General features: G+C 40.9%; 1 protein-coding gene across 1 annotated transcript in view; it reads left to right on the forward strand.

Annotated features, from left to right (window-relative positions):
* Nucleotides 1-11,373, forward strand: part of LOC110522012 (lysosomal-associated transmembrane protein 4A) — a 31,343-nt gene extending 19,970 nt beyond the window's left edge. The window contains exons 3-7 of the mRNA XM_021600071.3: nt 82-158; nt 2,221-2,343; nt 4,836-4,931; nt 5,247-5,345; nt 9,757-11,373. Coding sequence (XP_021455746.2) covers nt 82-158; nt 2,221-2,343; nt 4,836-4,931; nt 5,247-5,345; nt 9,757-9,831 — 470 coding nt within the window. The 3' untranslated portion in view covers nt 9,832-11,373. The remainder of the gene's footprint in view (nt 1-81; nt 159-2,220; nt 2,344-4,835; nt 4,932-5,246; nt 5,346-9,756) is intronic.
* Nucleotides 11,374-16,258: the final 4,885 nt, after the last annotated feature.

Here is a 16,258-nt window from a genome sequence, read left to right on the forward strand (position 1 = left end):
AGTTTCCCACCCTTTGCAACCCTATTTGTCCTTCAACAAAGTATTTTACGCTAATGAATGTCTCTATCTGTGTGTGTATAGAGAATGCCTGTGTGGGATTCGCCATCTCTCTGTTGATGCTCACTATCAGCGCCATGATGGTCTATGGAGCCATTACTGTAAGTTATTTCTTTCTGATTTGTGTGTCTGTGTGAGCGTGTTTTCATCCACATCATGTCCATAATGAAATTCACGACTATTACAAATTCTCGAGTCAACTTCTCAACATTTTTGTTCAGGGGTGGGAAAATAACCCCCTGCATAATCTTTCATCCTGACTACTCTCTTGGTTTGTTATGCAAATGTCTGCTCCTAAATACACACTCATGAAAGCCTCGTTTTCCTACTTTCTAATAATAGACCTTTTGGTCGCGGCTATTCTAAACCCTGAATACAAATTAAATGAACGTGTAAAGCAAGCCTACGACAAATACCCCTGGAGGAGTGTGTAAAATAGGAGGTTTAAATTATGTTATTGAACCTCAACCATTACGAAAGAAAGCGGACTGAAACAGGGAGGGACTACCTGGAGTTGTCAAATAATAAACACTAATTTTAAGTTTTGCATTGCAAAATGTTTTAAAACGATATGTGCCCTAATGAATACAACTCAGGTGGCTGCCCTTTGTCACATCCTGGTGTCTAAAAGGACAATTTCTAATGTATTTAATGCTTTTTCAGCAATGGACATTGACTCACTGCATGCAGACTCCTTACTTGTGCATTCTACTGGCCCCACCAGGGCAAGCAGAATGTTGCTCTAACGATTATCATGTTTACCTCACCAGGCCTGCCTGATGGGCATCCATACTGACAGGTTTGTCGGCTATGTGACGTGGACCCGACTAGATCTGCTAGTTTAAATGGCGACGCACAGCTAACGCTTGCCTCTCGTAGAGGTTCTGCGTAAGCATAGAGCGTTATGCCTTAGCTGTGACTGCAGGCTCTTAGGTTACCCTTGTTGATGCCCTGTATTCAGTGTTCACACAGTAGGTCCATTGCTGGCTGTAGCCTCCCCTGCTAAATACCAGTCATGATGACCTAAGCAAAGACGTGTACAGTGCCTTCAGAAATCATTCACACCCCTTGACTTAAAAAGAAAACATTTGTTTGTGCTACAGGCTGAATTTTAAAAATTGATTAAATTGAGGTTGTGTACCACTGGCCTACACACAATACCCCATAATGTCAAGGTGGTATTATGTTTTTATAACTTTATTAACAAGTCACATGGACTCACACTGTGTGCAATAGTAGTGTTTAACACAATTTTTAAATGACTACCTCATATCTGTATCCCACTCATACAAAGGTCCCTAGGTCGAGCAGTTAATTTCAAACAGATTCAACCACCTATCAGGGATGTTTTCCAATGCCTCGTAAAGAAACACCTATTGGTAGATGGGTAAATAATTTGTATATCCCTTTGAGCGTGGTGAAGTTATTAATTACACTTCGGATGGATCAATAACCTTGTAGTTACTCCACATTACTAACCTAAGTGACATGGTGAAAAGAAGGAAGCCTGTATACTGTTACGTTCCCCAGCAAGAAAACCAAAAATGTTGTTCAAACTGAAGGGGGAACGAACAGAGTCACTGACAACAACCAAAATGAAACGGATGGGTTTTAGGTGGGTGTCCACTGAAGGTTGCATAGCAACAACTGGGACCTAAAAAAGATTCACCATGAGCACCCACTACCAAACTTAGACAGGAAGCAAACCAAAAAGTGGAGCAAAAATGAAAACAGGTAAGATCAGACAAAGGAATTTTTATTTTGATCAAACAGGGAGAGTCAACTAAAGGTGTTGGCCCTCCACATCTCTCAAGGCAACTGGAGCACCTTCCGTCTAACGAGGTGACACCAATCGGTGCGCCCTAAGACCAACCTCAAAACATAAATGGAAAAACCAAAACCTATAACAATACAAAAAAGTATATTTAACCCATTTTGAATTCAGACTGTAACACGTGGAATAAGTCAAGAGGTATGAATAGTTTTTGAAGGCACTGTACATAGAAACTCTTGATTTTGTGACATCCTCAACATAGTACCCAACATTTAGATTAAGCTTTTGCTATGGCTATGACAAACCTCCTGATGAACTCTAGTGAAATGGCCATCCTTTCACACTTTTGTTTAGTAATGTGTGTGGTTTTCCCTTCCTCCCCCCCGTAGCATCGTGACGGCTGGCTTATCCCGTTCTTTTGCTACCAGCTCTTTGACTTTGCTCTGAGTTGCCTGGTGGCCATCAGCTCCCTCACCTACCTGCCCAGGATAAAGGACTACTTGAAGGAGCTGGTAAGTCGGTCTAGTCCTTCACCACTGCCTGTCAGCTAGTCTCGCAAATCACAATTATGAAGCGAACCAGAAGTCTTGTGAATGTTTTTAATTTTTTTAATAATTGTTTTATTCTAACAATTAACAGGAACAAGTTTATGATAACCAACTGACATTCTTATGATACAGAAAAATACAAATCTGCTATAAAAAATCCAGTTAACTTCTTGCGTCGAGCAAACCCGTATCCGGGAGCGTAATCATAGCCTCAAGCTCATTACCATAACGCAACGTTAACTATTCATGAAAATCGCAAATGAAATGAAAGAAATATATTTACTCACAAGCTTAGCCTTTTGTTAACAACACTACCATCTCAGATTTTCAAAATATGCTTTTCAACCATAGCTACACAAGCATTTGTGTAAGTATTGATAGCTAGCATAGCATTAAGCCTAGCATTCAGCAGGCAACATTTTCACAAACACAAGAAAAGCATTCAAATAAAATCATTTACCTTTGAAGAACTTCGAATGTTTTCAATGAGGAGACTCTCAGTTAGATAGCAAATGTTCATTTTTTCCAAAAAATATTATTTGTGTAGGAGAAATCGCTCCGTTTTGTTCATCACGTTTGGCTAAGAAAACCCCCCGAACATTCAGTCATTACAACGCCAAACTTTTTTCCAAATTAACTCCATAATATTGACAGAAACATGGCAAACGTTGTTTAGAATCAATCCTCAAGGTGTTTTCACATATCTATTCGATGATAAATCATTTGTGGCAGTTTGGTTTCTCCTCGGAAGCAAACAGAAAAATACATGCAGCTGGAGATTACGCAATAATTGCGACGGAGGACACCAAGCGACCACCTGGTATATGTAGTGTAAAATGGTCAATCTTCCAATGATATGCCTACAAATACGTCACAATGCTGTCGACACTATGGGGAAACGACAGAAAGTCTAAGCTCATTCGTGACCCATACACAGCCATATAAGGACTCATTGAAACACAGCGCCTTCAAAATCTGGGGTACTTCCTGTTTGAAATTTCATCTTGGTTTCGCCTGTAGCATCAGTTCTGTGGCACTCACAGACAATATCTTTGCAGATTTGGAAATGTCAGTGTTTTCTTTCCAAAGCTGTCAATTATATGCATAGTCGAGCATCTTTTCGTGACAAAATATCTTGTTTAAAACGGGAACGTTTTTTTTTCCAAAAATTAAGAGTGCCCCCTATATCAAAGAAGTTAATGCTCTTCGTTTTCTGGTCAAAGCACAATCAAGTGGTGAGGAGGCGCTCCGTGGACCCTTACACTTCAGCTCCACTATAAGAGTTGCGTTACCTTCAGCGTTGTGTCAATGTGGCGTTCTACATGCTACACAGAGTGCGTTGTTTTGAGAGCGAAGGAGCAGAGTGGAAGATCATCTTTATTTAAAAAAATCTGTACTGTTACATATTGATCTATTATGCGTAAGTACCATGGCTTTGGTCCAGTTTTTCCGCAAGTACTCATTGTTTCTAGTGGTTGTACTGAATATCCTCTAATTACACGTTGCTTTTGTTTACATTGTGAACATAGTCAATGTAGCTAGCTAGAGTTTCTGTTAACTAGTAGCTTCTTAACTTCATAAATCTTAGTAAAATAGCCAGTGGTGTCTAGTGGGGGCCATTATGCAACCAAAATCAACTTTATTTCAATTCACAAGATGTAATGAACGTGCGTTATCAGTCAAAAATGGAACCGCTGAGATTCTGGAGCTTGAACACTGCCGTTGGATGTGACTCAACGTGAGCAGTATAGCAGCTTTTATTGATTTCAAAGGAAGCATCCCTCAATGGCTAATGTCTGACGGCAACTCCGGACGCTGTAGTGTAGCAGGGCTGTTAGTGTCCAGAAATAATTTAGCCATGCATTGTAGTCATTGCGATCTCTAGCGTTGCTGTTTTCTCAAGTTTTCTCGTGTCAATTAACTTGACATTCCTGGATTACTCATATTATTAAAGCCCGATTTATTCAACAAATACGATGGTCAGTTGAAAAAAGGTTAAGGGTAAAAAAATTATTAAACAATTGAGACAAACTAATAAATCAGATTACTTTATATTTAAGGACAGAATCTATATACAATCCCGATATGAGCTTTAACTGTCGGTAGTAAAACAAAGCTTAAACTGTTTGCGTGAACTCTAAATATACAGAAAATGAATGTTGAGTTAGCTTCCGGGTATGGTAGACTGCTCCTCACCACTCTATGACAGCAGTTAATTAAAGAAAAACATTCATATGGGTTGCTGATTCAAAGTTAGAGTTTATATTCAGAGAGAACTAAAGTAATTTCTGAGTACTTGGGAACGTTAGCTGGCTAACTCATTGATCTCGCTCTGTAATATACCCCCCTAGAGGGTTTAAATGTGTTCTCACTATCGTTGTCACCTGGCCTGTCTGTCTTTATGGGGTTTTGTTTAGCTTCTGTATGTGCTGAATGTCTCTCTCCTCGCCTCTCAGCCAGACTTCCCCTACAAGGACAACCTGCTCTCCATGGACTCCAGCTGCCTGCTGCTCTTCGTCCTCGTCTTCTTCACCTTTCTCATCATCATGAAGGTCTTTGGGGAAATAGCTGTGATTGAATGCTGCACTCCATTCCCAAGAATATGCAATTTATTTGATTTACTGCACTTGTTAGTGTTGATGTGAGATTTGATCTGAATTACCAATCCATGAAAGTACTTTAGTAGACTGATAGACCCTGACTGACAGGTCTTTAGTAGATGGGTTATAGGCCTTCAGATGCTGACTCAGGGGTGTTTTGAGCTAGGCTATAACAAAAGCCTGCACACATTGTGGCTCTCTAGGACCAGGATTGAGCATCACTGGATCAGGTAGAAGGACTAAACATTTTGACCACTTTCCCCTCAGGCTTACCTGATCAACTGCGTGTGGAATTGCTACAAGTACATCAACAACAGGAACGTCCCGGAGATCGCCGTCTACCCTGCCTTTACGGCGCCTCCCCAGGTATGTTTGTGCCTGAAAAGCCCCTACTCGGATTACCGGTAATTACATCTGAAGCATACCTTTCACATCTTTAAGCAGTCTGCAAACAGGTTCGGTTTGCTCCTAGCAGAACTTTACTAGGCGATGCAAACGTCTGCTCGACTACTCCCTAAAGACCTTCACTTGAAAAATGTCAAAATAGTATGCCAATATTACTGTTGTTTATCCCTCTTGAGCAACAACAGCCTGAAATACTTCATCAAAATAGTCTGAATTAATCTAAGATAAATCAAGAAATCTGTAATTAAGGTCTAACTAGGATGTTTGGAGCAGTATTTCAAGTGAAAAGATTTGAATGAAAACTAGTAGTCTCTCATTGAATGACAACAAACACTTAATTGAAGAATCCTGTCCATAGTTCCATCTTCCACTAGGAGTAGTACTGTTGACCTTTCACAGACAAAGGAGCGTGGACTTTGTCTACCGAACTTAGACTTGCCTCGAGGAAAAAATGTGTGCTCGATCAACCGAAGTAAAAACTGCAGAATAAAAATAACTGTTTTCCACAAGCACAAGTTGCTAGCCCAATAATTCAAAAAGTAGCAAGCCAGGCTCCCCCGGTTTAAGAAATTTTTGCAGAACAAACTATTTTGGTGGCCTCTGGTACATTCTAATGCTATATGGTATTTTCACACTAATTAGTGTTAGTTTTATCAGCTGGTGTATAATATGATATAAAACACCAGAAACATTTTAATTTTCACGACTTCCACGAGCTTCAAGCTTCCTTTTTTAAGACAGATGAGAAAAAACATCTGCCATACAGGTATGATTGAAGAATGAAGCAGGTGTCAAACATTGGCTTTGCTACACAGAAAGCAGCAGCAGCTGACTACTCCATTGTCAATACTTTGATTAAATCAATATCAATAAGTATCATTATTTTTATTCAATCTGTTTTATTTGATCATATTTTGGACCAGAGTTAGGCTAGTGGAGAGATCCTACCTATTGTTTCTGCAGTGAAGAGGATTCACCATCAAATGTTTGCATAATTAATCTGCAGATAATCGCAAAAAGGCCTACCAGTATGCAAATTAGGGAGCCAACTGAACAGCTATTTTACCGATGGAATTTGGTAGGCTACTGACGAGTCACTCACTTTAACTTCACGGTCTGGCAAGTCCTGATGGACTTCATATCAAAAATACAAACAAGATCGTTACTTGTCCCGATGTGATACTATGGACGTACACTGTGTACGAAACATTAGGCAATCTTTCCATGACATCGACTGACTAGGTGATTCAGGTGAAAGCTATGATCCCTTATTGATGTCACCTGTTAAATCCACTTCAATTAGTGTCGATGAAGGGGAGGAGACCGGTTAAAGAAGGATTTTTAAGCCTTGAGATAATTTTGATATGGAATGTGTATGTGTTCCATTCAGAGGGTGAATGGGTCAGACAGAAGATTTAATTGCCTTTTGAACGGGGTATGTTAGTAGGTGCCAGGTGCACCAGTATTTATGTCAAGAACTGCAACGCTGCTGTTAATTTAAAAAAAAAAAACTATTTCCTGTGTGTATCAAGAATGGTCCACCACCCAAATGACATTTGGCCAACTTGGCACAGCTGTGGGAAACATTGGCGTCAACACGGGCCATTCAGCACCTTGTCAAGTCAATTCCTAACGAATTCAGGCGGTTCTGAGGACAAAAGGGGTGAAACTCAATATTAGGAAGGTCTTCTTAATGTTTGTGGAATCGGTGTATTGTATGATTTACTAAGGATATACAGTACTAGTCAAAAGTTGTTTTTTTGTTGACCTTTTTATACATTGTAGAAGAATAATGAAGACATACAAATTATGAAATAACACATGTGGAATCGTGTAGTAACTAAAGTGTTAATACAAAAAAAAAAAAATGTTTTAGAATCTTCAAAGTAGCAATACTTTGCCTTGATGACAGCTTTGCACATCCTCTTTGGCGGCTTTGACATTCTCTCAACCAGCTTCACCTGGAATACTTTTCCAACAGTCTTGTAGGAGTTCCCACATATGCTGAGCACTTGTTGGCTGCTTTTCCCTTCACTGTGGTCCAACTCATTCCAAACCATCTCAATTGGGTTGAGGTCAGGTGATTGTGGAGGCCAGTTCATCTGAGGCAGCACTCCATCAATCTACTTCTTGGTCAAATAGCCCTTACAAAGCCCAAGGGTTTGTTGGGTCATTATCCTGTTGAAAAACAAATGATAGTCCCACTAAGTGCAAATCAGATGGGATGGCGTATTGCTGGAGAATGCTGTGGTAGCCATGCTGGTTAAGTGTGTGAATTCTAATCACAGACCGTGTCACCTGCAAAGCACCATCACACGTCCTCCATGCTTCGTGGTGGGAACCACATTTGCAGAGATCATCCGTTCACCTACTCTGCGTCTCAAAGACACGGCGGTTGGATCCAAAAATCTCAAATTTGACTCATCAGACCAAAGGACAGATTTCCATGTCCATTGCTTGTGTTTCTTGCCCAAGCAAGCCTCTTCTTCTTATTGGTGTCCTTTAGTGGTTTCTTTGCAGTAATTTGACCATGAAGGCCTGATTTCACAGTTGTTGTGTCTGTTACTTGAACTCTGAAGCATTTATTTGGGCCATATTTTCTGAGGCTGGTAACTAATGAACTCATTCTCTGCAGCAGTGGTAACTCTGGATCTTCCTTTCCTGTGGCTGTCCTCATGAGAGCTAGTTTCATCATAGCGCTTTATGGTTTTTGTGACTGCACTTGAAGAAACTTTAAAAGTTCTTGACATTTTCCTGATTGACTTACCTTCACGTCTTAAAGTAATGACTTGTTTCTCTTTGCTTATTTGAGCTGTTCTTGCCATAATATGGACTTGGCATTTTACCAAATAGGGCTATCTTCTGTATACCACCCCTACCTTGTTGGCTCAAACGCGTTAAACATAATTTTGTGGAATTTCTTTCCAAGGCACACCTGTTTGATTTTGATTTGTTTAACACTTTTTTGGTTAGTGCATGATTCCATGTGTGTTATTTCATCACTTTTATTCTACAATGTAGAAAATAGTAAAAAGAAAAACCCTTGAATGAGTAGGTGTCAACTTTTGACTGGTACTGTATGAGATTAACTTTGAGTCAGTTCGACACCTTTTAAAGACTAGCCAAGCTTGCGGTTTGTCAATCAAAGCACAGTAATTGGCCTATGCGCCACCACTCCGTGGCTGCATATGAAACTAGCCAGGGTGCAATGTTCACTTCTCACTGGCCCGGAGTGGTGATCTACTGGCTCGAACATGGTGTAGTTCTTAAATGCATTGTGGACATGCAGGGGCCTATAGGTTGGCATGCTTTCTCTCTATATTCAGCTATTAATAGGCTACATTTGGTTATTGTGTATTAAACATCTGTGTAATATAGTTTAGCAATGCAAGTCATTACTCCATTGTTTAGAACTGCATTCTATTAATTGCATTAATTTTTGTTTCTAAATTGTCATTTTGTGAAGATTTTAAAATAGGACACTATTTCCAAAAGAGCAATTGACATGGCTATAGTAGGCTTTCCAAGACGCATGCTACTGCTTGAGATGATGTGACTTGTGGGAGCGTGGTGGTGCTTGAATGAATGGCCAATCATATTTCTCAAATACAAATAGCATGACATTTTACGTGTGTAGTCTTCAATGGTAGACTGCGACTGAGCAGGTAAATGTTGAACTGGAATGCGAAAAGTTACTGTCTCTGTTAGGCCAGTGACTGACGAGATCCTCTGGCCCCACACACATTTTTACTGGCCCCGGGTCAGTTGTCCATCAATGATGTCGGACCCTGCCTGCAAAATAAAATAAATGAATGTGTCTGAAAACAATGGACAGAGTGGATTTTGTCTTATCTTTACCACATTATATGGGATGTGTGCAAATTCATTTTATCTCCCTCCATTTAAAGAAATTTGACTGGAACCACAGCGTACACATCACACACCCAAAGTTACTAAGAGATGGGACAGATGACTGCCAAACCAGCAGTGTTTCTCTGTCATCGTTCACTTTGTGACTGACCAGGCGCCTGTACTATATCAATAGATCGCTAGAAAGTGCATTTTGCTCATACTAGCGGAAGAGGGCTCTGCAGTCTTTGACTAGAGAGTTGAAAAGTGGCAAAGTAGCCGACTGTAAATTAGTCTGTAATCTGGAAAACACTTAATAACGTCATAATATATGCATGTTACTGATACAGTACACCCAGTCTCCTTCCCAGATTGTTTAAGAGACCGATTATAGCATTATCAAATGTCGCAAATATGATTCATGTCCATCTCTGGTCCTTTCACACTGCGAAGTTGGCTATATTTCTAAATTGATTCATTGTTTAATGAAATGAATAATTATGAACTTTCTCTCTCTCCTCAGTACATCCTGCCCACCTATGAGATGGCAATGAAGATGCCAGTGAAAGAGCCCCCTCCCCCCTACATGCCTGCCTGAAGACCCCCCTCGTGTGTGTGTGTGGCCTCCCACAGCTCGCCATTTTTAACCCAGCAGTGCATTTCTAGAGAGGGATAATCTTTAAAGGCCCAATGCAGTCAAAAACGTGATTTCCCTGTTTTTATATACATTTCTACACTGAGGTTGGAATAATACTGTGAAAATGATAAGGCCCTTCAAGTTTCAAGTTGTATTGGTTGTATATATCGATACACGGAATGCTTCCTTACAGGTTCCTTCTCGACAATGCAACAATAATAAGAAACAATAAAAGAGAAGAATACTAACAAAGTATAAATGGCTCAGTTGAATACATTTTTTTGAAATTATAGTACAAGAAGGCACACATTATAGTCCAATATTTGTGTGTTTTGGGGGCAAGTGGTGTAATATTTGGTCCTTTTAGTGTAAGAGCTGTTTGAAAAGCGTGCCTAAAATGTTTGCCTGTTTTGGTGGGATGGAGTTTTGGCCTTCCCATGGTGACATCACCATGTAGTAAATTAGTTAATAGACGACTAAGGAAAGAGTCCCAAACTTCTTTGTCTTAAGAGGTAAATGTTCAGTTCTCCACTCAGACCACTCCAACAGTCCTAGCAAAATTGCTCTTTGCTAAGAAGCAGTTTTTGTTTTCAATTAAAATGGTCAAAAGCAATCACTGTAAGGTGCTTAATTGTTACCCAGAAATGATTTCATATTTAGATAAAAACGGCTGCATTGGAACTTTCAAAGGCACTGCATCATTCAAACCCAGACCCCATAATATTGTAGATAGGTGAAAGGAGAGTGGAGGGGCAGATCAAGTAGTCTGCCATCGGATAACGTGAAATGTATAAAGCGATGAAAGCTTTCCGATCTCCCCCCCCCATCTTTCTGATGTCTTAGTAAAAAAATATATATTAGTGAAAGTACCATCACTTGAATGCCTATCACCAGTTAGTTCATCTTTTAGAATAAACACCATCCTTTCCTTATAGATTTGATATTGTGTGACTAAAAAAAATAAACATTCTTAAGACAATCCACTTATCTCTTATCTTATCGTTGAATCAGTTTATTTTTTTTTTTTGTCCAGAGTTTGACGGGGACATCTGTAGCAGTTTCTCTCTTCGTCCCTTTATTTATTTAGCCTTGGATGTCCATGTCCATTATCCGCCGCCGCCTTCTGTGTGACCCTGCGTTGTTAGCTTAGTTAAGCTAGTGAATTGTGTTGCAGTTAAATTACCTGATGCTGCTGGTTAAAGGGGAAAGTACACTCCAAAACCAAAGTTTGTCAGATGATTTCAGACAAAAGTTGTCAAGATGAGTCTCATTTTGTCTCAACAAAGGTCCACGTTGGAGGTCTGGAAATATCTGATAAATGTTGGTTTTGGAATGGATTGTCCTGTTTAAGGAGAGAGATGCCTTATTAGGAAAGTGGAGGGAATAAATGGCTAGTTTTGTGAACAGTGGTGGATGCATGCTACTCTTTCTGCCTTTTTCTTTACGTTGTGTTTTGATCCTTGTGAAAAACACATTCAATAAACATTTGTATTCATCACCTGACTGAGCAGTGTATCTATTCTTTTTACCTGATATGAGCAAAGAAATGTCATTACTTTTTGGATTTATTTGGTTCTGTACTCAATCTGGATTTATGAAACACTCCATTTCTTGGATGTAGCACACGGTAGTAGTGGACGCTGCAGGAGTGTTTTGAGACTGGCCTACAGAATGACATTCAGTATTAAAATCTATTTGGAGGTAGCTTCTCTGTCCTGAATAATATATCAGGTGCCATCTCATGTCAGTAAATTATGAAAATGATAATTTGAATTGCAAGCTCAGTGCTCTAAAGCCTTGTTTACACTGCAGGCATTAATGCTCAAGTTTTGTTTTCCATGTTTCCATCCGTTTTGCAATCGGTTTTGTGTGTTAAGACCGTTATTTGCTGACATGTCTACACTAGTTGTCATAGTAAAGACAGATGTGGGTGCAATGGTGAATGCTGATTGTGATAGAACAAAGAGCGCGACAACCAGTAATTTAGCAAGGTAAGGTGACAATGCCTGCATGGACGTTTCCCAGTTGCTATGGACATTCCGCAGTTGCTTTGAATGTTTAAGAACACGTTTAAAGCCTAAAAGGATAAGATGATCCAACTTTCAAAAACAAGTCCTTTTTGGCTAGCAACAGCAGTCAACTAACTAAACTCAGCAAAAAAATAAACGTCCTCCCACTGTCAACTGTGTTTATTTTCAGCTAACTGTATAAATATTTGTTGTAAATATTGTTAGTTCCACAGACGTGACTAACAAATTGAATAATGTGTCCCTGAATGAAGGGGGGGGGGGGGGATAAAAGTTAGTCAGTATCTGGTGTGGCCACCAGCTGCATTAAGTAATGCAGTTCATCTCATGGACTGCACCAGATTTGCCAGTTCTTGCTGTGAGATGTTACCCCACTCTTCCACCAAGGCGCCTGCAAGTTCCCGGACATTTGGGGGGGAATTGCCCTAGCCCTCACCCTCCGATCCAACAGGTCCCAGATGTGCTCAATGGGATTGAGATCCGGGCTCTTCACTGGCTCTGGCAGAACACTGACATTCCTGTCTTGCAGGAAATCACACAAAGAATGAGCGGTATGACTGGTGGCGTTGTCATGCTGGAGGGTCATGTCAGGATGAGCCTGCAGGAAGGGTACCACGTGAGGGAGGAGGATGTCTTCCCTTTAAAGCACAGCGTTGAGATTGCCTGCAATGACAGCTCAGTCAGATGATGCTGTGACACACCGCCCCAGACCATGACGGACCCTCCACCTCCAAATCGATCCAGCTCTAGAGTACAGGCCTTGGTGTAACGCTCATTCCGTCGACGATAAACGCGAATCCGACCATCACCCCTGGTGAGACAAAACCGCGACTCGTCAGTGAAGAGCACTTTTTGCCAGTCCTGTCTGGTCCAGCGACGGTGGGTCTGTGCCCATAGGCAACGTTGTTGCCAGTGATGTCTGGTGAGGACCTGCCTTACAACAGGCCTACAATCCCTCAGTCCAGCCTATTGTGAACAATCTGAGCACTGATGGAGGGATTGTGGTTTCCTAGTGTAACCCGGGAAGTTGTTGTCACCATTCTGTACCTGTCCCTCAGGTGTGATGCTCAGATGTACCGATCCTGTGCAGGTGTTACGTGTGGCCTGCTACTGCGAGGACGATCAGCTGTCTGTCCTGTCTCCCAGTAGCGCTGTCTGTTTTTCAGTGTCGGTAGAAAGGCCTTTTTAGTGTCCTAAGTTTTTAGAACTTTGACTTTAATTGCCTACCGTCTGTAAGCTGTTAGTCTCTTAACGACCGTTCCACGGGTGCATGTTCATTAATTGTTGATGGTTCATTGAACAAGCATGGAAAACAGTGTTTAAACCCTTTACAATGAAGATCTGTGAAGTTATTTGGATTTTTATGAATTATCTTTGAAAGACAGGATCCTGAAAAAGGAGTTTAGCTAGGTAGCTTTTTAGCACATTCACCAATTTTTAAACAAGTAAGCTAGTTAGCTACCACATCCCTCCTGAAAAAAGATTATAGTCAGAGTGTAGTATAACTGCAGTATTCTGCAAATACTGTCCAAAATAACTTTACTGCAGTAATTTTGCAGTATAACTGCAGTTTGAGTTATTCTGTAAAATGGTATAGAATCAGCTTGATCCCCTCTATCGAAGATGCTTGTACCTTTTTTGATATTTTCAGTGGTTTTGTTATCACACCATAAAGAAAATATTTAAAAACAGGTTCAGCCCCTGGTTCGACCGTGATCTTACCTCAAGAATTGCATTTGGCAAAAGGCTCGGCACACGCATACTCAGGCAGAATGGCTCTCATTCAAGCAAATGAGAAATAAGTGTACTCGGGCTATCCGGAAAGCCAAAGTTAGTTATTTTAAGGAACAGTTCTCTCTCTCTCTGACCCAGATGGTTTTTTTGGTGTAAAGTTTCAGGAACTCTTGTAGCATCTCAGACTCAGTGAATGCCTGTGGGGAGAAACTTTGTAGTGGGGAAGGGGGAAAAAAAAGGGAAGAGCATCGGGAAGTCACATTAGAAGGGGTGGGAGATGAGGAAACGTTGGACAGGCAAGGAGGCATGGCTGAGTCAAAGAGGAATCCTGACTTAATGAAGTGGTGATTAAAGGAGCTCAGCCATATGCTTTTTGTCAGTAACAACCACATCAACATTAAGGGACATGGGCAGCTGTGAGGAGGAGGGTTTATTCTCCAGGTCTTTAACAGTTTTAGAAAACTGTTAAATGAAACTTGTGTTTTCTATCCAAATCTACTAATAATATGCATATCTTAGCTTCTGAGCCTGAGTAGCAGGCAGTTTACTCTGGGCACCTTATTCATCCAAGCTACTCAATCCTGCCCCCAGTCATAAGAAGTTAACATGCATACTGTAGTGGACTTCCATCAGTCCTGGAAGAAAGAATCCTACTCAAACACATCAGAGAACACAGTGTTCAATAAGTGGAATAGACCTTCTAAAGTAAACAATCCCAGGGCCCCTTTCCAGTAATCTCATCAGTTTAACCTGTTGCATTAATTGAGCAATGTTTGCATTGTAGTCTACCCTAGCAATATTACTCTATATTTTTAATACCAACCTCTGGATATTCACTTTCTACTTCAGACTTAAACGTCTATTTTAAGATTCACCTGTAATACGCCAAATGTATAATATACAAATCGGCCAATTCTTAAAAGAAAAACATTTGTGGGCACAATACTACAGCCTCGTACTACCCACAGCCTCAATCCATTGCTGTTTGTAACCTTGTTTTATCATGGAATAATTCATATGCATGTTTAGTTTTCAATTATGATCACAGCCACAAGCTCTATCGCAATTGCCAGTCAGATATTAACATTCATTCCATTTAAGTAACCGTCTCTTCCAATTCGGCTACAGTGGTTCCTCTTTGCGAACTTACACCGCGGGACTTAGAGGTACCCAGCGTCACGGCTTCATTGCTCCAGACCACAGCAAAGGGGAGTTATGCATAACGAGTGCTCTTTTGGTCCCAGGGTTTTTATGACCAATCATATTGAGTGGTTCCAATTACAAATTTGACGCGACCCACCCGTCCCTGTTGACTTTCTTCAGTAAAGATGGCTGACAGAACATTACGGTGGAAGCGAATGTAAGTAATTATAAACATAACGAGTCAAGGTAAAAATGTACGATTGAGAAGAATATGCTAGCTAACGTAGAGAAACTGTGCATATTTTGTCAAGTTCTTTTTTCAGTCATATCCAATACCAGGTGCATCACACTCCATTCTTTGAATGATGCCGTGTCTGCATTACAATTAGACATTTTTGTTTTCACCACTCCTGCTCCTAGGACAATGATTACACATTGTAACTATGCAATAATCTAGAAACATGATTTAAGCAAAGGATGATTGGTAATTCATGTATACAGAAAGACAGTACACTACACTTCCTATGCATATCTAACTCCCTTCATCTGCATTAATCTGAGGTTCTCCTAGCCATGTGGACGATGGAAAAAAATGGCAGCAAAGTTTGTCACCACAGCCGTTTAGAGCATACTATTTGCCTGTGAATAACCAGACCTTCATACAAACTTGCTATGCTGAATTCTTGATGCAGAACTGAAGATCCTGCTATATCCTGCCAGCACGCCCACAAGCGAGCCACTCAGGCGGAGAATGACGTTTGGAAGAGGGCGAGGAACGAGATGGGAGTAACAATCCAGGCTATTTGCTCTGAGACCGGCACAATAACGTAATGAAACAAGCAGGGAGCAGGTTTCGAACCCTCAACATTCTAGCCCGAAGTCCAGCACACTATCGACTGTGCCTAAATGTATGAATTGGGGTTAACCGATTAAGGCTAAAACCACTATCAAATGGAACCTTTAACATGTGGAAAAGGGAAAAACTATTAGCTTTTCACAAGCGTAGCAGGATGGGCTATTAGCTGAGAAATGGACTTTAACCTTTAATAAAGTAGTGTCTTATAGCCGAGATACACAGGTGGAAATTATAGGCAATTAGCAAGACACCCCCAATAAAAGAGTGGTTCTGCAGGTGGTGACCACAGACACCTTCTCAGTTCCCATGCTTCCTGGCTGATGTTTTGGTCACTTTTGAATGCTGGCGGTGCTTTCACTCTAGTGGTAGCATGAGATGGAGTCTACAACCCACACAAGTGGCGCAGGTAGTGCAGCTCATCCAGGATGACACATCAATGCGAGCTGTGGCAAGAAGGTTTGCTGCGTCTGTCAGCGTAGTTTCCAGAGCATGGAGGCGCTACCAGGAGACAGACCAGTACATCAGGCGACGTGGAGGAGGCCGTAGGAGGCCAACAACCCAGCAGCAGGACCGCTACCTCCGCCTTTGTGCAAGGAGGAGCAGGAGGAGCACTGCAAGAGCCCTGCAA

The sequence above is a fragment of the Oncorhynchus mykiss genome, chromosome 4, assembly GCF_057628025.1.
Source record: "Oncorhynchus mykiss isolate SJ-2025 chromosome 4, ASM5762802v1, whole genome shotgun sequence".
Lineage (NCBI taxonomy): Eukaryota > Metazoa > Chordata > Actinopteri > Salmoniformes > Salmonidae > Oncorhynchus > Oncorhynchus mykiss.